The following is a 27042-nucleotide window of genomic DNA, read 5'->3' as shown; positions in this document are numbered from 1 at the left end:
TGGGAAAACCCCCTGGGGACTCAGAACCCCCCAGCTTCAGGTGGACGCTCCTGGCTCAGGTGTCCTCTTCACTGTATGCGGGCCCGGTACATTTGCCCAGAAAACCAAGAAGCCATCGTCATTTCCCACAGCTGCGCGCCCCCCTAACCACCTCCGCAGCCTGTCTGAGCGCTGTCCCTAGGACGCTTGGTTCTCCTGGTTGACCCCTCAGTCAAGGAGTTAGGACATGGTTTGCTTGCCTCCTAAAATGTTACCGGGGACTTCAGTGTCAAGGGAGGATCAACTTGCTTCCGTTTGACTGGAAGAGATAAAACAGATAATAGATAAATAGGTTGATACTTGAACAAGATACAAGATAGATGGGAGAAAGAACAGTGAGCTGGCAGCGGCAGACAGCTCAGGGACAGATAAGATCGACAAATTAGCGTTTCAGCAAACGGAGGGAGGAAAAGAGACCTGCAGACCAAAGGTTCCAGGTTCTTAGCTGAATTCGGACTCCCTGTTAGATTGAAGCTACCCCTCTGAAATGGATTGCCTTTCCAGCCAAGTTCGGGGGAGGGAATCCTGGGGAGTGGATTGGGCGGCAAGAGCGGCTGCCGCCGTGCACTGGGTTGGAGCCCTGAGTATCTGAAGACACGTGGGGTGACTGGGCGACCTAGAAGGCCCTAAACATCAATTCCTGGGTCCTCCACCAGGATAGACCGTGGACACAGCTTCCTCTCTGCCTTCTCCAGAGATCAAAGCGAGGGACCAGCAGCAACTTTTTATGCCTGGAGTTTTACAGTGGCTTCCAAGAGTGGCCAAGATTCCTTCTAGCCCATATGAGCTGATACTGGGGCATGAAAGATACTCAATGAGGAGTCACCCCCACAAAACGAGCAGCCCAGAGCCTGGGAAGCCTGTTTGGCCTGAGTAAGAAAAGCATGTGTGAAAGAGGAAAGCAAGCTCAGGGAGATGTTTTCAAAAGCTAAGAAATGACTCCAGAGAAACGTCTATGAGAACCTCTCTGTCCCAAGAGCTGACCCAGAGGGGAACCAGCTTTAGTCTGGAGTGCAGCTAAAAATGCAGAAAACGTGGTTAGAAACTGCGTGATCCCGGCCCAGCTAACTGATGGCTGGCAAGAAAGCGTTTTGTAAACCCAGCTGGACACTTTCTGCTCAAGGAACACCGGGCGCAAGGCGTCAGAAGAGAGGTACAGGTTTGTGCAAACCGCTACTGTTGTCCCTGGAAGCCGGTCATCACGAAGCTAGGTGCAGTGGGGGCCACCCGAGGTTCGTGGTGCACGCGACAAGCTTTGGAAAGGGTAGGGTTCAGCACCGCGAACAGCGGTGGCCTCCTCCTCCTCCCTTCCCCTTCAACCTCCCTCCCTCCCCCTTCTCCCTGCCCCCACCCCTACATCCCGCAGTTTGGTGATGGGCAGTGAGTGCCCCTCCTTCGCTTCCCTACCTCTCCTTCACTGTCCCCGCCCGCACGCGTGCATGCGCGACTGAGCAGAGGGGCCGCTGGTCCCTGAAGTCCGGGCTTCAGGACCCTGGCGGGCAGGGCGAGCTGTGAGGTAGCTGAAGGCACGCAAACCTGAGTGCCGGCTGGAAAGCCTGGATTTGACTATGGCATTGCTGTGTGGCCTTGGGCAAGTCACTCTCCGTCTCTGGGTTCCACTTCCTTTCCAATCTGAAAACAGGATTGGCTTCCTGGCAGCTGGGGCTTTCCTGAGGTTTCGATTTTCCCTTTTCCTCCCTTAGCCCCCCGGGTGCTTTTGTTTCAGCTCAGAAGCCAGTCTGAATAACAAAAGGGGCCAGTCCAGGGGACGAATGAGCTTGAGCTCCCCACTGCCAAGTAACCCCCTCGCACCCCACACGTTGCGCCCCGCTGGGCGGGCCTGAACCTAGGTAGCGGCGCTAAAAATGGCTCATCTGCTCTCTGCTCTCTCTATTTCGCAGGAGCGGCGGCATGGAGGCTCTCACCACTCAGCTGGGGCCGGGACGCGAGGGCAGTTCCTCTCCCAACTCCAAGCAAGAGTTGCAGCCCTACTCGGGATCCAGCGCCCTTAAACCCAACCAGGTGGGCGAGACGTCGCTGTACGGGGTGCCCATCGTGTCACTGGTCATTGATGGGCAGGAGCGCCTGTGCCTAGCCCAGATCTCCAACACTCTGCTCAAAAACTACAGCTACAATGAGATCCACAACCGCCGCGTGGCCCTGGGCATCACGTGCGTGCAGTGCACGCCGGTGCAGCTGGAGATCCTGCGTCGGGCCGGGGCCATGCCCATCTCCTCTCGCCGTTGCGGTATGATCACAAAACGAGAGGCCGAACGCCTGTGCAAGTCCTTCCTGGGCGAGCACAAGCCACCCAAACTGCCCGAGAACTTCGCCTTTGACGTGGTGCACGAGTGCGCGTGGGGTTCTCGGGGCAGCTTCATTCCTGCCCGTTACAACAGCTCTCGTGCCAAGTGCATCAAGTGCGGTTACTGCAGCATGTATTTCTCGCCCAACAAGTTCATCTTCCACTCGCACCGCACACCCGACGCCAAGTACACCCAGCCCGACGCCGCCAACTTTAACTCGTGGCGTCGGCACCTCAAACTCAGTGACAAGTCGGCCACCGACGAACTGAGCCACGCTTGGGAGGACGTCAAGGCTATGTTTAATGGCGGTACGCGCAAGCGGACCTTCTCCCTGCAAGGGGGCGGCGGAGGCGGCGCTAATAGCGGGTCTGGTGGTGCAGGGAAGGGCGGCGCTGGTGGCGGTGGCGGTCCGGGGTGCGGCTCAGAGATGGCCCCAGGCCCACCGCCTCACAAAAGTCTGCGCTGCGGTGAAGACGAAGCGTCTGGGCCTCCCGGGCCACCTCCACCGCATCCGCAGCGCGCACTCGGCCTAGCGGCGGCAGCTAGTGGCCCTGCAGGACCTGGAGGGCCTGGGGGCAGCGCGGGGGTTCGCAGCTACCCCGTGATTCCAGTGCCCAGCAAAGGTTTTGGCCTCTTGCAAAAGCTGCCCCCGCCTCTTTTCCCGCATCCTTACGGTTTCCCCACAGCCTTCGGCCTATGTCCCAAAAAGGACGACCCAGTGTTGGTCGCTGGAGAGCCCAAGGGAGGCCCTGGCACCGGGAGCGGTGGGGGCGCTGGCACCGCCGCGGGTGCCGGTGGCCCGGGAGCTGGCCACTTGCCCCCGGGAGCAGGACCCGGCCCTGGTGGCGGCACAATGTTCTGGGGACATCAACCTTCCGGCGCAGCCAAGGACGCAGCGGCGGTAGCTGCGGCAGCTGCCGCCGCCACTGTGTACCCGACGTTTCCCATGTTCTGGCCAGCTGCCGGGAGCCTCCCGGTGCCTCCTTACCCCGCCGCGCAGAGCCAAGCTAAGGCCGTAGCGGCCGCGGTGGCTGCGGCTGCTGCTGCGGCGGCGGCGGCGGCTGGCGGGGGCGGTCCTGAGTCTTTGGACGGTGCGGAGCCAGCTAAGGAGGGCAGCCTCGGTACAGAGGAGCGCTGCCCGAGCGCTCTATCTCGCGGCCCCCTGGACGAGGACGGTGCGGACGAGGCGCTGCCACCGTCCCTGGCTCCCCTGGCCCCTCCGCCACCGCCACCTGCCCGCAAAAGCTCCTACGTGTCAGCCTTCCGACCCGTAGTCAAGGACGCGGAGAGCATCGCTAAGCTCTACGGCAGCGCGCGCGAGGCCTACGGCTCCGGGCCTGCTCGCGGGCCGGTGCCCGGCACCGGGACCGGAGGGGGCTACGTGAGCCCGGACTTTCTGAGCGAGGGTAGCTCGAGCTATCATTCTGCCTCGCCCGACGTGGACACCGCGGACGAACCGGAGGTGGACGTGGAGTCCAACCGCTTCCCCGACGAGGAGGGAGCCCAGGACGACACAGAGCCCAGCGCACCCAGCACGGGAGGTGGCCCAGACGGTGACCAGCCTGCTGGGCCCCCATCTGTCACATCCTCAGGCGCAGACGGCCCCACAGACTCTGCGGATGGCGATAGCCCTCGCCCTCGCCGCCGCCTTGGGCCACCGCCTGCTATCAGATCCGCATTCGGGGACCTGGTGGCTGATGATGTGGTGCGGAGAACTGAACGGAGCCCACCGAACGGCGGCTATGAGCTACGAGAGCCTTGCGGGCCCCTGGGAGGCCCCGCGGCGGCCAAGGTGAGCCCGGTGCGCCTCGCCGGTGGCGCCTCCTCCCTTTCGCCACTCTGCCCTCCTACACAGCAGCTCCGGGGCAGGTGCGGAAACTGGGATTCTGTTCTGATCTGGCGGAGGAGCAGCAGGTCCCAGCTGCTCTTCGCAGCCCCAGCCGGGGGGAGGCGCGCTGTGGCACTGGGTTCGCTGGGACCCAGGGCTGAGGGATTCGGAAAATCCGGGGGACAGTCCAGAGAAATGGCGAGTGTGTTTTTGGTTTTGTTGATGAAAGGTGAAGAGAGTTGCAGAGACTGTTAGAACCCAGGAAGAGAGACAAAGGATCTGAAGGAACCAGGCCCAATGTGTACCTACACGCATGAGGATGACACCCGAGGAACACCACAGTAGGGAGAGAAGAGGGCAGTTTTTTTGCCAAGAAGAATCTCTAAACATTCTGACTAGCAGTTTCTGAGTCTGTTTTAACTCTAGCCTAAGGAACTACATGGCCCTGGGCTGGAAAACACAAGCTTGCGGGTTCTCTGGTTGTCAGGGAAGCGGCTGGAGGGCAAATTGTGGCTAGATCGAAGGGTTGACTGGTTTGAAAGTAGGTGCGCACACACTTGTCCACGTACGCCGGGTTTATTAAAACAGAAACCATTGGCCGGGCGAGAAAGGCATCCCTTATGCTGGGAACCACACAGGGAGGAAAGACAGCTAAAAGGAGGCAAGCACTGAACGTGGGGGGTGGCTTTGGACAGCCTCTTGCTTGAAAGCGACTTTGTGTTTTAAGTAATTTGCTCCGGAGTACCAAAGAGTATCCTAAAACCACTACGGTACGTTCAGGTCTCCAGGGCCCACCAACCTCTGCCACACCCTCGGTCTTCCGGTTGGCCGCTGAGTAAGGCTGTTCCCCCCTAATCGCCTGTCATTTTCGGCCGTCGCAGGTGTACGTGCCTGAGAGGGACGAACACGTGAAGAGTGCGGCGGCGGCGGCGGCACTGGGGTCCGCAGCCTCGTATCTCTGCACCCCAGAGACCCACGGTAAAGCCTCCGAGGCCTCTGGCCCTTTGAATGCAGGGACCGGAGACAGAACCCATGGCCAAGACAGGCCTTTCAAGGAAGGGAGGGGCGGAGAGAAAGGAGTGATAGCAAAGGAAGAAGAAAAACAATAAGAGAAAAGGGAAACTAAGGGTAAACTCCCAAACCTCAGGGTTTAGCTATTTTAAAATAATCACAACCCATCCCCCTCGCTGCACATACGGACACACTCCAACACACCTTTCCAAAAACCTGCGCCTGCCGGGCATCTCCTTCCCATCTTTTCGTTTACCCAGAAACATGCTTAGCCTTAGGCTGGTGGCCTTAGGTGGTGGCCGGGCCTGATCCGAGCGCAGGGTGAGCGCTAGTGGCTGCGCGCTACGGTACCCCAGAAGCTGCGACCCCTATCAAGGTTCAGTCGTGCATTAGCATTTGGGATCCTGTTCTAAACTGGGAAAGAGCGGAGGTGAGGGGTGGCAACAGAAATCTAAGCAGGCCCAGTGCAGCCAGGTGCCGGACAGTGTCCTCCTACGACACCAATACCCAGAAGGTTGTCACTTGGGTTGCGATCTCCGCTGAAGTGGCGCGGACAATTCCGGCAGCCACGAACTCTCCCGGTGCCCCAGTATCTGCTCACGCAATGTAGGTCGCTTGTCCCTGGTGGGCTCAGCTGCTTGTCTTGATCTTTTCCTGGGGGCCAGAGGCTGGGGCGGGGGCGTGTAGCCCGGAATGGAGCAGACCTTGTGCAGGGGAGGGGTGTCGGGCCCAAAGCCTCAGGGCGCGCGCCTGGGCGCACAGCCGGGAGCCAGAGGCGGCCACGACGTTTTTAATTAGGGCTTGGGCGCCCCAACCGAGGCCGCTCTGCAGTATCCGGGTCACGGTTTCTTTGCTTATCCTTGAAACTCATTCTGCCTTTTAGAGCCAGATAAGGAAGACAATCACTCGACGACAGCCGACGACTTGGAAACCAGAAAATCCTTTTCAGACCAAAGGAGTGTCTCCCAGCCAAGCCCTGCAAATACAGATCGAGGTGAGCCCCGGTAGTCCTGGCTCGCACTGATGGCCTTGAGCTGAGATCCAGCTCATCCGGGTCACCACAGGCTTGGAGGCAGGTTTTAATCATGAGCGAACGATGTCACTGAGCAGAGAGTTAACGTTGTGGGGGAGGCGCAGGCCGGGTTTCAGGACTAGTTTCTTCCTTATTGGCTTTGAGGGTCTTCTGAGTTTGGGAGGTGGGTACTAAAAGGAAAGGGGGAAATCCCCATTCACCTAGAATAGATCAAAGGGCGCCTCCTGCCAGGGTTCAGCCTCCTGAACTCCGTGGAAGGTGGGGAGGTGGGAAAGTCCTGCATTTGGCAGAATTCCCAGGAGCTTACCTTCCCCTCCCCTCTCCTGAGGACGGACCCCCGACCCCTAACCTGCCCTTGTGTCCTAGGTGAAGATGGGCTTACTTTGGATGTCACAGGAACTCAATTGGTGGAGAAAGATATCGAAAACCTGGCCAGAGGTGAGATTAAATACGAGAAATGGAGCCATGAGGTGCTTGAGGTAGAGGAGTTCTTGAGTGAGAGGGGCTGTAATCTGGTAGTGGGTGGGTGCCAAAGGCGTAGCTGGGGGAGGGGTGTCAGTTTTCATTTCACCAAGTAGAAAAAAAAATTACCCCCTGGACACCTGGCATAGGGATGCAGAGCTGGATTTTGGGTGAGTGAACCAAACCCCAGTAAGTTTATTGGAAGTTTGGGTTCCCAAGACTCGAGCCTGTCTTGCAGGACCGGGTGAGAAAGACTTGGTCTTGATTCTCAGGACTTGTAACCGGTGGGCAATTTGGGTCTCTCAAAACACAGGAAAACCAGAACTTTTTCTGAAGGACAAGGTGGCAGGCAGGTACTTACTTCAGGCTACAGCAAAGGCAACTTTTCCCTCTGGAATCGAACTGTTCACACAATAATGTAGTGAGGTTGGAGCTCACCTGCAGACCAGGACACCTCTCCTCCTATTGCTGCTCAGTCCGCAGGGTGTGTGTGAGGGGGGGAGGGACAACTTAAGGCGCGGACAGTGGTTTTGAACCCCTCCTGTGTTGCAAAGGAGTCTTTTCCTGGAAGGACCTAGATACTACTGAGCTCCTGCTGGGGGCAGCTTGTCCTTCCACCCCCCCCAACAGGTTTCTGGGGGCATTGAACTGAGAGCCTTCCCCACCCTAGCCAATGGAAGGTCTAAGGAATTGGGCTGCTGGGGGAGGAGTGGGGGAGCAATGATCTTCCGCTCTTCTTAGCCTCAGATTTTACAGGATGATGCCACAATTTTGAAATAATTACGCTTTAGGGTCTCAGTGCCTCTTGAAATTGTAGACAAACTTTCTCTGTGTGTCTTTTGTCTTTTATCTTTTTTTTTTCTTTTTCTGGAAAGGCTGTTCCTGGATTTCATCAGATTCTCCCTGAATTGCCTTTAGAGTAGAGATTAGAAGTCTCCTTTGAAATAGGGAATGGTGGTTGTGGGTCGTCCTCTGAGGTTGAGGAGTTACTGGCAACTTAAAGCAGATGTCAGGCCCCAGTTATTCCAGGGAGCCAGGGGTCCAGACATGCAAAATAGTTTCCATCTTCTTGAGTGTGAATATCCCAGCACCACTCTCCGGGCCTCCATCTTCCACCCAAGTCTTGGAGCTCAGATAAAAAAGAAAAGCCAGAGTAGGGAAGGCTTAGATGTCAGGGCTGTTGGCCCCAATGGGTACCCTGGATTGCCTCAGTCTCCCCCTTTACCTCTCTCCCAAACCTTCACAGAAGAACTGCAGAAATTGCTTCTGGAGCAAATGGAGCTTCGAAAGAAGCTGGAGCGGGAATTCCAGAGTCTCAAAGGTACTTCCCTCCCCACCCCACAACAGCTTCCCAAACCTGCTCCAGGAACTTCTCTCCCAGGGGAGAGAAGAACTCCTGGTTCCGACGTTCCCAGCTAGGTGAAGGACTGGATGGGGGTGGGAGCAGGGGTGAGGATGGGAGGGAGCGGGAAGTGGAGCCGGGAGAGGAGGCTGTGCTTAACAGCTCTCACTTAATCAATTTGCACAGATAATTTTCAGGATCAAATGAAGAGGGAATTGGCTTATCGGGAAGAAATGGTGCAACAGCTGCAAATTGTCAGAGGTAAGACGGGAGTCAGGTGAGCGCATGCACGGGCCGTAACTGCCTCTCATCTGGCAGGAGCTGCAATGTTGGCTCAGTCATTTGGATTTAAATTGAAGGTAATTTAACAATTATTTTTTTTATTTAATATCCTTTGTATAGTCTGATTAGCCTCAGAATGGCAAGCAAGCCCAGCAAACGGCTTGCAGGCATCATTACGTGGAGTGATTGAACTTCTTAGCGCTGCAATTTCCACGGTTTCTAAATTAAAAATCGAGGCGTAAAATTACCTGGGAAGTAATGCCTAAGTTTGCTTTAATTTTGGTTAGATCCGTCTGCCTTTAAGCGCCATGCCAGGCCATTTCCTCCCCCAGCCCCCCAGCCCGCAGTTTGAAGTGTTGGTGTCCCTCCTCGGTTTCCGGGGTGGTTTCTGTAGGGGAGAGGCTGTGCCCAGGCTGTGTGACCTCAACCATCTGGCTGGAAGGTGGTCTGTGTTCCCTCACCAAACTGCCATGTCTTCCAGATACCTTGTGTAACGAACTGGACCAGGAGAGGAAGGCCCGCTATGCCATCCAGCAGAAATTAAAAGGTGTGAACCCAGAAACAAAGAGAGAGAGAGAGAGAGAGAGAGAGAGAGAGAGAGAGAGAAAGAGAGAGAGAGAGAGAGAGGTGTCCGGGCTGGTTGTACTATTGGGTGGATGGATGAACGGGTAGGTGGATGTATCAATTGAGATGTTTGGAAGAAAGGTGGCCAAGGACCACATGGATCAGAAGGGAAGTGAGGTGAAGGAGTAAATTTTATAACTGTGATGTGGAAGAAGGAGCCCATTGAGCTCTGAACATCCGAAATTTTGCTTTCTGGCCCAACCCTGGCCTGGGACAATTTGACCTCTTTGTGCCTCGATTTCCCCGTCTGTAAAATGGGGCTAATGGACCTTAGAAATGGTTCTGACTGGCCAGGGTCTCATTCTTGCCCTCCTACTTCCCCCTTCTGCTCCATTGAGAATTCCTGTGCCCAATGGCTGAATGGGGCTTGCGAGGGGGGAACTGGTGGAGATCAAGGGCCAGTGAGGCAGGCGAGGCGACCAATGTGGTTGGTGCGACTCTCTCTCCAGAAGCTCACGACGCCCTGCACCACTTCTCCTGCAAGATGCTGACACCCCGGCACTGCACCGGCAACTGCTCCTTCAAGCCTCCGCTGTTGCCCTAGCGCTGGCTTGGCCGCGCCCACGCGCCCTCAAGCCATGCTGCTCCTTTCTGTAAATACCCGCTGCAGTGGCGGCCCAGAGCGAGGAACAAGCCATTAGGACCCAACCGTTGTAAATACAGCCTCGGGCACGCAGGTCCCCAGCCGGGCTCTGCTGGGTTTCCCCACTGTAAATACTGCCTCACCCCTCCTTTGAACTCCAGGGCATCAGACCTCAAGGGTTAAAAACTGGACCCACCCGGGGAAAAAAGGGGGGAGATGGGACACCTCTTCCACGATCCCTCCCACTCCACCCTGAGTAGGGCCTGGGACCCGGAATGTGAATATAATGTAGCTTCTTCGCTGGCTTCGGCCGTGCGCTCCCAGTCCTGTCCACTTCTGAAACTCTTGTTCCTAACGACAACGTGGCTATGTGCAATGGATATAAACGGACTGTGAGTCTCTTGGTTCAGTATTAGGTTCGCTTTATTTATACTGTAAGTTATTTTACTTACCCTGGACCCCTTTCCAGTCCTCGTTTTACATTCATTCTTGTTTGGATTTGCTTTGTGATTTTGTTGTTGTTATTGTTGTTGTTGTTGTGTAACGTAACAGCACTTTAAAAGGACGACAACTGACTCACGAGATGGTGACCATCTTGAGCCTATTTGGGGAGACCTGTATCCGTGACTTTTGTTTTTAATAAAAAGAAAAGAAATATCTGTCCCTCCTTGGGGCTGCGGAATCGAGAGTGCACCCAGGTGGCGGAGGAGGAAAGGGGTGGGGCTGGTGGAAGATACTGCCACTCAAAGATGGGGCTTGCGGATGCCAGTGAGGTCCAGTGGTCAATGTTAGAGCGGTGGTGCTCTCCCAGGAGACCTCATAGCGCTCTGGGACCACTCTACAGACCCACCTAAAACACTCAATTTCCCCCACAGGCATCTGGGCCGGGACCTCTTCCGGGCTTTGACTGGGAAAGGGATTACTGCCTTGTCCCCTTGTCAGTGGTCCCTTCCTTCCCGCGATTCACGTGTACAGCCAGAAAGTCAATTTTAACCCCTTTTATTTCCTATGAGTGAAGTCACCTGCAAGGGTTTGGGGTACACACAGCAACAGAGCCTCTCCAAGCTGCTAGGAATCCAGAGGTCGATCGAAATTGCTCTGCTTGCCCGAGCAGGCACCATAGATCGGGAGTGCTGGCTGGGTAGAAGTGAGGAGTGAAGGCTAGAAAGGAGCTTGGCGGGACTGATCTAGAAAAGATGCTCAGAGTTTGAGGTCCTGCCTAGACAGATGCCCTGTGGTGTATCTGTCTCATGGAGTCAGCCTCTTTCCCTAAGATGAAGTTCTGTCCTCATTTTAGTGGTCGTCACTCCTAGTCCTAGGGGATTTGTGGAGCTGGATAACCCCAGTGAAAAAGATGAGGCCTGCTGGTCGAAGATTCAAGGGCCAGGACACTCCCTGTGGCCCGGGAGTGCGAAGCCTCACCTAGTGGCCATTAGCCTCAGTTTCTACAAAGGCTCCTGCTTTTGCGACAGACAGGCAACATAAACTGCCGGAAACACACTCCTCCCCAAGCAGTGTGGAGGACAGAACTGGAAAAGCCCGTTCTCTTAGGAAGTTTTCAGCCCAGACTGGCTCTCATGCCCTCCTCTGACGAGCAAAGGTCCTGCGGTGTGCCCTTTATTTTTTCCAGGGCCTCACTTTCCAATCTCCTTTAAATGACAGTCGTCTGTCTATGCCCCGAGGCTCAGGGAGACACTCCAAGAAGAAAGCCCATCTGCAGGCCGCTGCCAGGCCTGTCGCCTCCAAGACCTGGCTCTGAGACTAGCACCCCCACTCTCTCCAAGCACTCTCTAGGGGACTCCAGAAGCGAAGTCGGCTCTGCACTTCTCCAGAGAGTTTCACTGGAGGCCTTTTGTGATACAGGCGAGCTGAGACACAGTCTGGGCCATGGGGAAGAGAAGCAGATGCAGAGTCCCTTGCGGGGGTGAGCGCCAAGATTCGTTCCCGGGCTATGACTGCAACCCTTCAAGCCTCAGACACTGAGAGATCAAGATTGAAGTGGAAGGAAATGTGGTGGGGGCACCACCAGGCAAACTATGGGGCTCCCTCTTGCTATCCTCTTTCTGGGATCCCAGGGGCTTGGAATCATTTTTGTAGGGGGTGAGGTGAAAAGGGCATGGTTACCCCTCTCACCTCTGGGCTGCATCCACCGTGAAAGTGAGATCTACCTAGGAAGTGACACAGGACAGGTGCACGTTGCATTCCAGTCTCCCGTGGTCTAAATGCGTCTTCGGAGGCTGCACAATCCTTTTCTGTAAGACGGGCAGGACAGTTGCCACCTAAGCAGGAAGGTCCGTGGCTACACACCAACCGAGGAGACTGGAAAATATTCAGTTCTCACCTTTTCCTCCAAACTCCCCCAAAGTAGAGAAGTGTATACAGGGTCCTGGGGTTGGCCAGAAGGAGAGCCTAGGATGATAGGGAGCCTCTGAGAGTTGGTGGATCCGACCTAGAAAGTTCCGTCGCGCAAAAAATAAAACAAACTACAAAACACAGAAACCCTCCTGGGCTCTGCATCACTTCGAAATGGCTTGTTCCCCCCCAAAATGTTAATAACCAAACGATTGGTATGGATGTAATTATCAATAATTATACGAATTATTGCTGATTGCGGGGCTCGTAGATACTTTAATTAGCTTACCAGATTCTAATTAAGTTAAATGAAACATTAATAGAGAAAATATGCTTTAAAAAACACCCAGGATTTTTAATGTCTATTTCTCGCCACAATGTTGCCACCTTGCGACGAACTTTAGGCATTACAGTCACCGCGAGAGGCCCAGACACCTTCGCTCTAGCAGAGAAAGTGGGTTTGCGGAATTAAGGGGGACTGTGGGCACAGGATGTCTCAAAGGAGGTTTTCTCTGGGTGTTTGGTTTGGCAACTCTGTTTCCCTGCGTCTCCTACAAGACTCTGACTCTGGAATTCAGGTCTAAAGGTAGGGAGCTATGTGAACATTCCCCTTCTGCCTCTCCACCGCTTTCTCCAGAGGAACTCCATCCCTTTTGAGAGCAGCGTGGGACAGATTGCCGCTCTCCACCAGTGTGACAAACCCTTCTTGAGAGACTGAGTAGAGAGATATTTTATGCCCTTGAGACACTAGTAAATTGTTTCCCACCTCTGTCTCCTTTGCCAACGGGTTCCTCACCTCCCTGGCACAGCTAACGTCTGCGTTCTCAGGGCTCTGGGTTCCTGAGCCTAGCGGGGCGCGCACTTTCTTGTTATCTTTGGCTGTATGAGTCGTCTTCCCAGGGGACTGCAAGTACCTCCACAACTAAAGTCACACCTTATTTTCCCTCCAAATGGTACACGGTGCCCACGCGGAACGTTCACGTGAAAGGATAGTTCATTTAGGTGCTGGAAATGTCTGAGGAAAGGAATCCCCAGGTGCTTCAGGACAACAGCCACCGAGATGCAATTACGCTCATTTACATAAGGTTAATTAAGCTCGAGCTTGCTGCTCCCAAGAAGATCCTTCATCAACAGAATTAGTGTTAGGGTAGGGTGTCAAGTAACTTATCATCAACTTAGGAAAGAAAAACCTTCCTCCTGTCCCAACTGTGTCTCAAAGACACTCCCTCACATTTTGCAAGTCCATGGTTACCTATGTCTCCACACGTTCCTAGCCACCCTGCCAAACAGTCAAACAGTACAACCTTAATCCTTTGCAGATATGCAACTCCCGCCTAGAACCCAGATCCCCAGTAGAATCGAACTGCGCTTCATGACCCCTCCATGCTTCCAGTCATTCCAAACAGCCTCGCCTGCTCCTCCCCACCCAGAGGCCACAGTGGTGTGCTAGGAGCACGAACTCTATAACCCCATGTTCTCTGCCTCTCCTTGTGTGGTAGGAGACCCATCGTGTTTCTGCTTATAACACGATTTCGTGGATAACGTGGCTAAGTTAGTGCAGGTAAAACCTGGAGGACAGCCTGGGTGAATAAGAGCTAGCACCTCTCTCTCTCTCTCTCTCTCTCTCTCTCTCTCTCTCTCACACACACACACACACACACACACACAGAGAGAGAGAGAGAGAGAGAGAGAGAGAGAGAGAGAGAGAGAGAGAGAAGATAAGAGCTAGTACTTTTGCCTGTGGTAGAAAAGGACACAACCCCTGCGGGGCATTTTCCAGTCTGGGCCTCCTCTACGACCCGGGAAAGGAGACAAAGCAGTGCTCTCACCAGCCTGGCCTTCTGAACTTTCGGAAGACACTTGAAAGCAGCCATGAAAACCCAGGTTGGAAAGATGTCATAAAGTGCCAACGTTGGTTGGCTACAGGTGGCCAATGGGGCAAGAAATTGGCCCAAGTTTTTTAAGCAAGTTAGACCAGAGCCAGAAAAGACAACCAGGGCTTTAGATTCCTCCCCCAACACTCCCCCCCCCACACCCCAACCCCCTAAGGATTGTATACCCCAACAGGGTGCCAGGTCATGTCCTTAAGAATGAGGAATTTCCTGCAATCCATTGAGTTCCTATACCACTCCATTCCAAAATCAGTAATTCCGCCAGTCCTTACTGCAGGAGGAGGAAGCGCCATGCTACTATCCGTAGTGACTTTGATTGGCAGCACTCTAGGAGATAATTTAAAACTGTTGACCCAAATGGGGCATCTGATTTCAACAGAATTGTTGATATTGTCCTACACCAGTCTGTGAGGAGGAAGACTGAGAGCCGAGGTTCAAGGAGTCCCACAGATCTTGCTTGGCCACTGTGATTAGAAAAGGGTCATGTCACCTCCACAGACTAAAACAGAAATATGTATGGAGTGTCACGCGGCTCTACAGCCAGCGGCGGCATGTGGAGTCCACACAGTCCGTCCGGGTCTTCGGGTCTGATTATAGGTGTCACTGGGGCGAGCTCAGGGGCCGCCCGCGTCCCGGGGCTGAGCCCACGCGCGGGCTCAGGAACCAGGGAAGGACACACTCCATTTTTCTTTGAGGAAGAAATTGGAATGTCAGAAAGCATTGAGTAAATCAGCACAGGACATTGAACTTGAGGAGGGCGGTCCTTTCTTCTTTGACTTGATAGTTAGGATCGATGCACTATTTCATTACTAGTAATTTGGCAATTGAATAATGTGCCATCAGGAAATTCTGCTTCCACAGTCAGTGTCTCTTCCAAGGTATCAGACCGAGTTTCAAAGGCCTGCTAGTCTCGCCCAGGTGACTCTACGTCATTGCGATTTGGGACCCGAAGTGAACGGCTTTGGCGAAACCGTTCCTTAGGGCTAAGGTGAAGAAATAGGTTCTTGAGGAGGAGAGAGATGAGTCAGGTGTGGTAGCGCACGCCTGTCATTCCAGCAATGGGGAGGTGGACGCAGGACGATCTTAAGTTTGAGGTTATCCTAGACGGCATAGCATATTCGAGGTCCGGGTGGAATCTGTGAGACCTATCTCAAAAAAATAAAATAAGTCACAAACTGCAATTGAAGCCCGTGAATAAAGCTCATTGCAAAGCGATGGGTCGGCCTACGTCACACTTCACATTCCCTCCTTGAGTACTATGGTTCGACTGAGTCAAGCAAAAGGCAAAGCGTGGACAGCGTTGGGGCTGTCGTGGACTTCATGAATGTTTTTTTAAGTAGGAAAAATATGGAACGCTTCACGAATTTGCGTGTCATCCTTGCGCAGGGGCCATGCTAATCTTCTCTGTATCGTTCCAATTTTAGTATATGTGCTGCCGAAGCGAGCACGAACCAGCATCCTTCTCAGGAAGTATATAAGGACAAAACTTTACAAACCTTTTAGCTTGTGGTGAGTATTTTCTGCGTTGCTTTCAAATTCTATGAACTAGTACCTTCTGGGTTTTGTGTTGTATGCTCGAAATTTTTCATTTAGACTCGGAGTAGATTCCGTTCTATTTGAAATTTCTTTTCTACATTGTATATGCAAATGAAGGGACGATGGGAAATAGGCCTGTTCCAGACTGAGCGGTGCGCAGCCCCGAAGTCACAGTCCGCCACGTGATACGTGCTGTGCTCGCGCGGGGCCGCGCCGGGATCGCGCCCAGCCCCGCGGGGCGCTGGTGTAGCCTAGGAACTTGTCGCCCAGGGTCCCGCAAAGGTTGCGAGCCGCTCGTCTAGCCCGCCCAGCTTCTGAGACTCTCCACCCACGACAGGGCCGCCACAGTGGCCTGCTCTGGTGGATGGGGTGTGGGGGGGTCCGTCTTGGCCTCAGTTTCCCCCGACTTGTTGGAAACAGCGCCCTACCGTTGCAAGCGGTGGTTGTTGGGGAAAGGCCACTCTGCTCCTGCGTTTTCTAAGGACCAGGTACTTTAAAGGGCATACCCTTAGTTCCTAGGAAACTAAGGCTCTGGCAGGTTCAACCAAGTGGGCCTCCGCGCCGTGAAAGAAAGTGAGATTTGAGTGCAAACCTGGTTCAGAGGCCGTTCTTTCTCCTGCACAGTAGGACTCTGAAGAGCAAGCAGCCTTCTTCACCTTTGAGGGTTAGACTTTACCCCCAAACTCGGACTACTTTTCCTCCTGTCCTTCTTTGCTCTGACAAACCCAGAGCGCCAACGTGTCACCCCCAACTCTTTAAGAAGAGACAGTGAGCTGGGAACTCCGGTGCCAGCGAGGGACACCCCCCCCCACACACACACACACACGGCGAAGAGACTTTGCAGGAGCGACCTTTGAACAGTGACTTGATGCACAGGCAACCCTGAGAGGACAGGGACAGAGACTCCCAGGCAAAAGCCACTCACGTCAGTTCCAGTCACTAGAGTCGTACCACAAGGGAGGCCACGAGCGAGGCACGGGGTGCCTGTGCGCAGTGCTCGGCTTGCACCGGGTTAGACCGCAGAACCGGTGCACAGCCTAGGCAGAGAAGCGCCAGGCCTGGCTTCAGGATCTGAGCCCCCACCCCACCCCCTCCTACCTGTTTTCAATAAAATGGAAATCAGGTGCAAGCTGCCCAGCTTCTCACGTGACCTCTCTAAATACGCAGTAAGCAACTGCAAAACTCAGAATGCTAATAATGGCCTTTATTGAGTGAAAAGAGCTAATTTGGGCAATGATGTTTCCCTCGGATTTACAAAAGGGAATTGCAAATAACCAAACGCTAATAGCATTGATGGGAGATGATGCTAAACTTCAATCAGCATCCACGTTTGTTTTTCACGGATTTAGAAGAGCCTTTTCGACACAGTGGCTGCTCACACGTGTCACGGTGACAGGTATAGCCGGTGGCTTCATAACCGCCTTATTGTGCAAGACGGCAGGAGTCAGACCTGGTTCTTGTTCACTGTTCCTGACTATTGGAAGCCGAAGGTGGTCCGTTTGGTTCTGTTGTTCTTTTTTTTTTTTTTTTTCTTGTCCCGAAGTTGTGAAGCAGAAGAATCAGGGTTCTTTCTGGCTCTGGTCCTGTTTTAGCTTGTAAGAAGCAGCCCGCAGAAGACAGTTAACTGCTAACATCTTGTTCAGCCTTGACATGCTGCGGTTTCGTACCCTAAAGGTTTTCCTGAGAGAATATAATTAGCAAGATGTAAAAATTCCTAGGTGGCTCAGTGACTAATCAGGCAATGTCTGATGACCCGAGTTTGATCCCTGGGACCCACATGATGGAGAAAGAGAGCTGACTGGCTCTCAAGGTGTCCTCTGACCTCCGTACACGTGTGCCACGGCACACACCCAACCACACACATACGCAAAATGAAAGGCAATAAAATTTTGAATACTAATATTATTTTTGTATTCTGTTTACAAAGGTAGAAACATGCTGGGCATCCCTGAGGTGTACTTGCTGCAAAAGGATCTGTAGAAGCTATCATAGACCTAGTTTCAGGCTTGCTGAGGACCGCGCTTCCCTCAGCACCCAAGGCCCCACATGGAGGTGGATGCTTCTACAGTGACGTCTGCCTAGAACAGAGGTGGGGCCAAGTGAAAGGTAATTAGGTCACGGGGCACCAACCGTGAAGATTTATTTATCTATTCCTTTTATTTATATGAGTACATTGTAGCTTCTTCAGACACACCAGAAGAGGGCATCGAATCTCATTACAGATGATCGTGAGCCACCATGGGGTTACTGGGAATTAAACACTGGACCTCTAGAAGAAAGCAGTCAGTGCTCTTAACCACTGAGCCATATCGCCAGCGCTCAACCATGTGTTTTTTTGTTCCACATAGGGAGGCCTGCGAAAAGATGCCAAATGCAGTCCTCTGTGTAGTGATGTAACCAGATACCCACAGCAAAGACCAAGCAGACGGGGCTACCCAGTCACAGACTTTAGCCCTCCAAAATTGTAACCTGTACGAATCTTTTCTTTTCTGTACAGATTCCCGACTTTGGGTGTTTTGTGATAGCATCAGATAACAGACTAAGATAATGGGTTAATGGAGGAGATAGAACGGATAGGGTATGAGGTTGGAGGAGACGATGATAGAACCCCTTAAGGTGAGAGAGAACCAATTGGATCATGACTTCACAGAAAGTCTCAATCCCCCAGGACTTAGGCGCTAAAGCAGAAGCGTGGGTGCTATTGAGGGCTGGCTTTGACTAGTCATCTTGGAGCTACAGTGGCAACAGCGCTCCTGTAACCTTTGGAGTCATTTGCTTCTCTCCACAATGCAGACCTGAGGTGACCTGAATGTGGATAGTCTTCCCTGAGTGTTTTGGGCTATAGAATCTCAGGAGACTAGGTTTGGTCTCTTGGTCCTGTTAAGAGTGGGACTTTCTGCCACCTGAGTTAGAGAGTGCAGACCAGGTTTAATGATGATGATGGCGGCGATGGCGATGACGACGATGTATTTTGACACAGGGTCTTTGTTCTGAAACTCATTCTGTAGACCAAACTGGCCTCCAACTCACCGAAATCCTCCTACTTCTGCTTCCTGAGGACTGGAATTAAAGTCAAGTACCACCAAATCTAGCATTCTTAGTAAACTTTGATTATTTAGTGTGTAGATCCTCAGTTACACAAGACCCTGTCTCAAAAGTCAGGAAGAAGTGGTATGATGGGGAACTGTTGAGATTTCCCAGCAGGAATGTGCTTGCCACCCGAGACTGAAAGCCCAGGTTTAGACCCTGGAAATCACATGGTGGTGGCACTGACCCACAAAATTGTCCTCTGATCTCCACCTGTGTGTCCTGGCACATGTACAAGCCTCCATGAAATATTCACAATGATAATCAATGTTTAAAAAAGAAAAGATAAAAGAGGAGGAAGAATCTGAATCTAAGGGCGGATCTGCTAGGAGGAGGAGCCTGAATCTAGGGGCGGGTCCGCTAGGAGGAGGAGCCTGAATCTAGGGGCGGGTCTATTAGCCTCTGTTTACCGGAGTCAGCAATCTGTGTGGTTTTGCAGAAGAAACACCGGGTGCTCCTCCAAACCTTGGCACCCTGGCCTTTGACATCACTCACCTACGAGGCCATGCTTACAGCGGCTGTGGTACACCGGCGAAAGCTGCAGCATATGAGTGCCAGCAGCCCCTCTGCTGACTCTGGCTCACCCGGAAGCAAGCCATTTCCACTTTTCCAGGTGCCGAGCTGCTGCTGACTTCTCTTCTAGGATGAAGACATATTTCCTGCCCTTGCTGTCCAAGTCTGGGGACGTGGGGAATAGATGAGTAAGGGCACTGGGAACTCCAGAGACGTCTGGACCCTCTCCCAGGAAACAGTAGTAGCTGCCACTTTCCTTACCTGGTGACTGAGGCACTTGCCCCCATCACGAAAGACTCGAAAAACCAGAAAATGAGAGTACTAAGATGAACCATCACACTGTGTTAATATTTTCACACCACTTAACTCTCATTAAAATGTACTTTGCTGAATTTAATATGTGATTTCAAATGACACAACATATTAAGTGCTTAATATACTAGAAATTATGAAACTATTATAGTCGATGCCATATGAAATAATTAGAGTGAATTAAACTTTAGCAGCCGAGTGAAGGAGAAGCTTCAACTTACGATGTCTGCAAGTCACTTAAGCCGACGCCGTAGCCCCCAAATAAATGTCCAGAAATTAGGCTCTTTAAATAAAAACTGAACTCCATGTGTACTTACACCACAAGGTCTTCTGGGCTTTGGTGACAACATGGAACATGGCTGCATTGGGCAGGAGGTGACAGGTCCTGGGATCCCCTCCTGAGAAGAACTACGGGCTTTACCTGACTTTGCGCCAGCGGCATAACTCAAGTGGCAAAAGATGTCAAGATGAAGAGGTTGTCTTTATGTCGGACCAGTATACTGCTGAGCTAAAAATAGAAACAAGCCTTCTCAACTGGCAGGGCCGCACTCTGTGCCAGCTGCAATTGATCACATAGCCTTACAGCACATCTGTACTGTAAGCCGCCATTTTCTGCTGAAGAAGCTCGCTCTGATGAGAATCATCAAGGTCTTTGATCAGATCCACTGTTGGCCCACATCTCCTTCATCGTGCTTGTAAACCCTTCAGACTTCTCATTGTGTGTGAGCACCAGTGTATGAATACATGTGAGTGTGTGTGTTGTGCATATATGTGTGGAGGAAGAAGGATGCCCTCTGTTGCTCTCCAATTCATTTTTTAAAAGATTTTATTCATGTGTATAAATGTGTGTCTGCATGGGTGTGTGCAGGTGTTTGGAAGCAAGCAGAGGGCCTTGGATCTCCGGAGTGGAATTATTGTGAGTTGCCCAACTCGGGGCACTGGGAATGGAACGCTGGTCCTCTGGAAGAGTAGCATTTGCTCCTAACTGCTGAGCCACCCCTCCACTTTATTCATTTAAGGCGGAGTCTCTCACTGAACTGATTTGGCAAGATGGGCTGCCCAGCAATCCCCAGGCATCCTCCTGTTTGCATCTGCTCCACACTGGGACGACAGGCGCACTGTGACTTGCCTCAGCCTTTACATGGACGCTGGAGTTCAAACAGTGCTCTCCCCACTGAGCTGCCTCCCAGCCTTGAGCATCCCTGAGTTTTTATTCTCCTCCTCCTGCTCCTCCTGCTCCTCCTGCTCCTCCTGCTCCTCCTGCTCCTCCTGCTCCTCCTGCTCCTCCTCCTCCTTCTGCTCCTCCTGATCCTCTTCTTTCTCCTCCTCCTGCTCCTCCTGCCCCTCCTTCTGTTTTTGTTTTTTTATTTTTTTTTCTTTTCTTTTTTCGGAGCTGGGGACCAAACCCAGGGCCTTGAGCCTGCTAGGCAAGCGCTCTACCACTGAGCTAAATCCCCAACCCCTGTTTTTTTATTTTTGAGACAGGGTCTCTCTGTGCATCCCTGGCTGTCCTGGAACTCTATGTAGACCAACTAACTGGCTTAGAGCTCACAGAGATCCCTCTGTCACTGCCTCCGAGTACTGGGATTAAAAGCCTTCACCACCTGCCAATCCCAGCTCATTTATGTATTTTAGAGATGTTTTTAGAACTGTATGTATGTGTTTATGTCTATGTGTGAGTATGCACATGCAGAGGCATCATCGAATCTCCCCGGAGCCGGAGTTACAGGCAGCAGTGAGCTGTCTGCTGTCTATGCGGTAACTCAGGCCCTCTGCAAGAGCAGAAAGTGCTCCTAATACTCAGCCTCTCCAGCCCCCACTTTTATTTTGCAACACAGGGTCTCTCACTGAACCAGAAGCCCATTCATTGGTTCCGCTGACTGGCTAGCTAATGAGCTTCACCTGTCACCACCTAGTTCCACCCTGCGCCAGGGTTATAAGTGTAAACCTTCACTTCCAGCTTTTTATTTGGAGATCCGACTCAGGCCCTCATTCTCACATGACAGTAGCTTTATTGACCTAGCCACACCCCCAGTTCCACGTACTTTTATTCATGTGTGAGTCTATTCTCTCATTCTTGTTTGAACCGTTTGTCATCGTGTGTCACAGTCTGATCTATTGAACAGGAGAACACAAATATATAAATGTAATAAGGTTAGAACTCTGTTCCACATTCATGGAGAAAAGACTGAAAAAGACATATAAGTGTGCTTTGGTACTTTTCTTTATTGTATTTCTGCCAAATTAAAACACTATGGGATGGGAGTACTATGTACCCAGAGGCTCACAACTGTCTTACGACGGAAAGTGCATCCAACTTAAAACGTCCTGATAGTCAGGGATGGAGAGATGGCTCAGCAGTTAAGAGTGCTTCTTGGACTTCATGGTTGTTCACAGTTGTCCAAACCTGCAGTTCCAAGGGATGCAATACTGTCTTCCTTCTGGCCTCCAAGGACATTGCATGCATGTGGTTCAAATACACACATGCAAGAAAACATACATACAAAATAATTAAAATTGATCAACTTCAATCTTTAAAAGTTCAAACCTGGAGCTGGGGGGACAGGGCAGTGAATAAGTTCTTACCACACAGCCTTGACAACCTGAATTTGGTTCCTGGCAACCCAGTGGCAGAAATAAGAAGAGATTTTGCCCTCAAAACAAGGTGGAAAGTAAAAGCCAGGTCTCGCAGGCATATGTATGTGAGTACACACACACACACACAAATAAACAATCTTTTAAAAGTCTCTTAGAAAGTTCAAAACAAGCTACATACTTCCAATATACAATAGTGCGGAGTGGGCATTCTTCTTTCTAAAGGGAAGAATTGGAGTGTTCATTGTTGGGACCAGAGCAAGACCAAAATTCAGCTGAGGGACACCAAATCCTGCAGCCCCTTGTTGGCCTCAGACTTGGAAAGAGAGCTGCCACAGGCTTTGTCTCACAGACAGAATCTAGAGTTTTGAAAGTGAACATATCTGGCACAGAAGCAGAAAGAGGACTTACTGGGGGGGGGCAGCATGAGGAGTTGGGAGGCAGGAAAGTTTAACTATCGGGGTGAATATTAGCAAAGCAAGTAACAGACAGGCCTGGAAGTGTCATAATGAACCCCGATATGACTGGGAAAGTCAATGTTAAAGTCAAGCCTGGACAAGGGCCTCTGCTGGCCAGCGTCAGTGCAGTGGGGTGGGGCAGAGCAAGGCCTAGGCTGCCCTGCTGCTTTCGATCTTTGGGCTAGGCCTTCCTCCTTAGCTATCACCTCGTGCAGCTGAAGCTAGGAGTGTGAGCAGGAATGCCCGGGGGGGGGGGTTGCTAGTCTGGCTCCCTAGATTTAGCCTCTTCATCCACCATGATGGGGCTCCTACTGACACACTTTTAAAAAAGGGTAAATTTTTGTTTGTTTGTTTTTGTTTTTCTCTGTGCAGCCCTGGCTGTCCTGGAACTCACTCTGTAGATCAGGCTGGCCTTGAACTCAGAGATCTGCCTGCCTCTGGGAATAATGGTGCACACCACTACTGCCTGGTTTCTTTTTAATGATGGAGTATGCATGTGTAAGTGAGCTTCCCTGGAAGGCCAGAAAAGAGCATTAGACCCCCTGAAACTGAAGTTACAGGCAGTGTACTGCGCTTTGTGGATGCTAAGAACAGCACTCAGGTCTTCTGCAAAAGTAGTTTGTTCTCTTAACCACTAAGTCATCTGTCCAGACCCCCCCCCCATTTATCTTTTTTGATACAGTTTCATGTCTCCTAGGCTGGCCTTGACTTCACTGTGTAATTGAAGATGCCTGATCCCCCTTCTTCTGTCTCTGAGTCCAGGAGTGCAGCACCACTGGGGGTTTTATGCATTGTTGGAGATCAAACGCAGGGCCTGGATAACCAACGGAACTACACCCCCAAACGATCTTCTGGGATTTCGATAGGCAACAGGTCTACTTGGAGTCCCTCTGAGGAGATCATGAAAGGTCAGCTCTCCTCACTGGCAGGGAGATGGGCCAGAAGTTGGATACAGCAGGGCAGGCTGTGCTTGAAAACACATCAGTTAAGAGGGTCTTCAGAGGGGGCTGGGGATTTAGCTCAGTGGTAGAGCGCTTACCTAGGAAGTGCAAGGCCCTGGGTTCGGTCCCCAGCTCCGAAAAAAAGAACCAAAAAAAAAAAGAGGGTCTTCAGAGGCCCAGGGGAAAGCTGTGGGACCAGTCACAGGGGCTGTGCCGTAACCAGTGGAGTTGTGGGAAATAGTAGGGAAGATTATTAAAGATGTAACAGCTGGATGACTGGGGGAGGGCATCCGGGAGGACGTCCCTCTTTGAACAATCCCCCCACCTCCAGCAATCCAGCTATGCATGATTGCATAGCTCTACGCAACCTCATGCAACCCCAGCCTAGACTCAGCATGTCAGTCTGGAATCTCCCTCATGCCTAACAATAGGGCCCAGCATCCCTTTCTTCTCCTCCTTTAACGTTTTTTAAAAAGTAGGTAGCAGTGTGTGTGTGTGTGTGTGTGTGTGTGTGTGTGTGTGTGTGTGTGTGCGCGCGCGCGCGCGCGGGCACTAAGTACTCTTAACCCCTGAACCATCTCCGCAGCTCCTCTTCCTTCCCCTCACAAAGGACAATATCGCTTTGCTGTTTACAGTGCTGGCGAAGGCAGCCCGAGCAGACAACACTCTCACTGCTAAATTTGGGTTCTGGGAGAAAGCTAAGGAATCAGCCACATTGATGTGCATGTTCCGAGAAAAGGCCATCATCTCCACACTTCCTTCCTTCCTGCTTCTATGGTGCTCTGGTGACTCTCTTTACCGACCTAACTAACACTCCCGCCCTCCTCCCTTTTGTTTTAGACATTACTCATTAACAACTCTTCTCCTTATTGCAATAGCCTGAGTCAAATCTTAAGCCTCGGATGCTTATTCCTCATAGTTTCTAGAGGTCCTTGTAAATGTCAGTTGAATGAGGAATTTGCCTGGAGTCCCAGGTTCCAGTCCTGGCTCATTTGTGTCTGGCTTCCCCTTCTAGCAAGTTCCAGTTCTGGTCTGAGAGGGTAGACGGGAGGGGAGGTGGCGCCCAGGGAGCAGCTGTACCTTTCCTATGCTGCCACCAGAGGGCGACGGCTCCGCGCAGGAGGCCCCTCGCTGTTCCGGCAGGCATTGGCCGCCTGCAAGCGAGCTCGCCCTGGGTGCGACGCCCTCCAGGCGCCTCCTGCAGCTCTGCACGCTGCCAGCCGGGCTCTCCAGAGGCCCCTGAGTGGGTGGGAACAGCCTTCCAAGGCCAACCTCCTGCTTCTGCGGCTAGCACTGGTCGGTGACAACTCCCCTTTTCTGGCCTCTCCTATCTAGGTGGAACCGACTTCGAAGGGTCCCTATTCAGCGGGAAATGGGGATGGGGAGTGGAGGTACCCAGGAACTTCGGAACTACTAGCAGTCGTACAAATGGACCAGCCGGCCTAAAGATGGGGACCAGGGAACATGAAGGAAAAATGTTTCAGTTCTGAACCGTGGGTCAGAACTGAAACGGGGGTTTTCGCATCCCAACTCCCAGCTGTTGGGCTGGAACGGTCTGGATCAGAAATGGTTTCCTACTAGGGAGTGAGGAGAACAACAAAAACAAAAACAAAACAAAACAAACAGCCACTGCAAGAAAAGCCCCACACCGAATGTACTCTCTTAAAGGACTCCGGCTGGGGAGCTCATTGACTTGGTCCTGAGGAGGGTGGCATTTGCTTGAAAGTGCCTCTGTCCCCAGACACATTTGGAAACGTTAAGCAGAGAGCTCAACTTCAGAGTCAGCTCTGGCAATTGGATTAACCTTGCGGGGAAAGGCTTCATTTTCTGTGTGTGGTTCAAATTCTTCAGCATTAACATCTGTAATACCAGAAAGCAACCATTCACTTCAGCTGGCAAAAAACGATACCAAAAAGAGCAAAACAAAACAAAACAAAACAAACAAACAAACAAAAAAAACCGCAAAATAACAAAGCAGGAAAGGAAGGGCGAAAATCTAAAAACAACACTAACAAAAAACAGTAAGTTAAAGCCAACCAGCAAAGCTAAGCACGGTGGCACATGTCTATAATCCCAACACTCTGGAGGCAGAGGCCTGGGGATCTCTGAGTTTGAGGCCAGCCAGGGGTACACAGAGAAACAACAAACAAACAAAAAGACACAAAACTATCAAAAATCTCCCCGAACCCAAATGAGACCAAAAAAGTCACCTCCTTCAAGAATTAGGAACCAAGACAGGGAGAGGTGGCTCTGTAGCTAAGTGCACTGGCTGCTCTTGCAGAGGACCTAGGCTGGATCCCCAGCATCCACCCGGCAACTCACAACTTCAGCTCCAGGGGTTCCTACGTCCTCTTCTGGCCTCACCAAGCAACTGCATGCTCGTCATTCAAGGGCAAAACACTCATCCACACACATTTTTTAAAAAAATGTTTTAATGCTTTTAAAGAATGGGAAGCTGGGCAGTGGTGGCACACTCCTTTAATTCCAGCACTTGGGAGGCAGAGGCAGGTGGATTTCTGTGAGTTTGGAGTTTGAAGCCAGCCTGTTCTCCAGAGTGAGTTCCAGGACAGCCAAGAGTACACAGAGAAGTCCTGCCTCAAACTCTCCCACCACCCAAAAAAGAAGAAGAAAAGAAAAAAGAAAGGCAGAATGGGATATTGCAGAGGAGGATAAAGAAAACGTTCCCACATGCCACCCCAGACATTGGCGCTGTTTTTTCTCTAAAAAATGAGGATAACGGAGTGAACAGTACGGGAATGTCCTGAGGACTCAGGGAACGTATGTAACATTCCAGAAGTGTTAGCTAATTTTATATGGAAAGAAACCAGCCCCGAACTGTACGGATCCGCCGCTTATGCAACTTTCCAGTCAATTGTCCTTCCAAAATGATACTTTTACTGATTGCACGGTATTTCATCCCATTTTAGTACAATTTATTTAAGTTAGCCCCTGCTGTGGAGCCTTTAAATTGTTTCCAGTTTTTGCTGTTAAAATAACAGCAAGATTAACATCTTTAAACATCTACCCTTGTCAGCATTTCTGATTATTTCCTTAGGCAGATATTTTAGAGGTAGGATTACTGGGACAAAGGGCACAAATATTTTTCAGGCTTTTGAGTCAGGTTACAGAATTGCTTCCCAGAGAGATCCTGCCAATTCCCCCTCCCACCTGCAGTGTGAGAGAGTGCCCGCCTCACAGCACACAAAGGAGGACTCTTTGGGGGAGGGTGGGATCTGAGGGTGCTGCCGAGGAGGAGGAGGAACTCTTCCGATAGCGTGCAGTTTTGGAGAGAGGGGGCCTGTGGGAAGAATAGAGGAGACTGTAAGGACTTATGGAGTGTGATGAGGTTCTTGTTTGTTTTGGTAGCCTAAAAAATATTATTTATGTATCTGTGTGTGTGCGCCTGCCTGAGTTTCTGTGCACGACCTGCTTGCAGGAGCTGTGCAGGCCAGGAGAGGGTGTCTGACCCTTCGGAACTGGAGTTACAGGCAATTGTAAGACATCTGTGGGTGCTGGGGACTGAACTTAGGTCCTCAGCAGGATTGATACATGTTCATAACCAGCAAGCCATCTCTCCTGCCCCAAGGTACAAGAAGGAACTTTCCTTCTCTGTCTCTGTGCGTGCGTCGTGTGCGTGCACGTGCATTGTGTGTGTGTCATTGTTTTTGAGACGGTGTCTCACTATGCTACTCCGGCTGGCCTGGAAGCCACAGAGACCCACCTGCCTCCAGAGCGCGGGGATTAAATGACTGCACCTGGCAGGAGTGTGATGGTTTTAATTGTTGACACAAGCTAGAATCATAGGGGTCTCAGTGAGGGGCTGTCTAGATCGGTTTGGCCTATGGG

General features: G+C 51.8%; 1 protein-coding gene and 1 non-coding gene across 2 annotated transcripts; one reads left to right on the top strand and one right to left on the bottom strand.

Annotated features, from left to right (window-relative positions):
• The first annotated feature begins 1946 nt into the window (after window positions 1–1946).
• Window positions 1947–10161, top strand: Skor1 (SKI family transcriptional corepressor 1). The gene is made up of 8 exons (XM_032909746.1): window positions 1947–4137; window positions 5055–5151; window positions 6068–6178; window positions 6584–6655; window positions 7926–8000; window positions 8208–8282; window positions 8785–8850; window positions 9377–10161. The coding sequence occupies exons 1-8, from the start codon at window positions 1951–1953 to the stop codon at window positions 9469–9471; spliced, it is 2778 nt and encodes a 925-aa protein (XP_032765637.1). The 5' UTR covers window positions 1947–1950; the 3' UTR covers window positions 9472–10161.
• Window positions 10162–15095: 4934 nt separating this feature from the next.
• Window positions 15096–15202, bottom strand: LOC116908457. Its single transcript, XR_004388975.1, has one exon. It is a non-coding gene; the product is annotated as a U6 spliceosomal RNA (small nuclear RNA).
• Window positions 15203–27042: the final 11840 nt, after the last annotated feature.

This window comes from Rattus rattus, chromosome 8 (genome assembly GCF_011064425.1).
Source record: "Rattus rattus isolate New Zealand chromosome 8, Rrattus_CSIRO_v1, whole genome shotgun sequence".
NCBI lineage: Eukaryota > Metazoa > Chordata > Mammalia > Rodentia > Muridae > Rattus > Rattus rattus.
Note: the sequence above shows the minus strand (reverse complement) of the source record. Positions and strands in the feature narration are given on the sequence as shown.

Coding starts and splice junctions, on each gene's coding strand:
- Skor1 (XM_032909746.1), top strand. CDS start 1,951: ATGGAGGCTCTCACCACTCAGCTGGGGCCGGGACGCGAGGGCAGTTCC. Junction 6,179..6,583: donor CCCTGCAAATACAGATCGAG/GTGAGCCCCGGT, acceptor CTTGTGTCCTAG/GTGAAGATGGGCTTACTTTG. Junction 6,656..7,925: donor TATCGAAAACCTGGCCAGAG/GTGAGATTAAAT, acceptor AAACCTTCACAG/AAGAACTGCAGAAATTGCTT.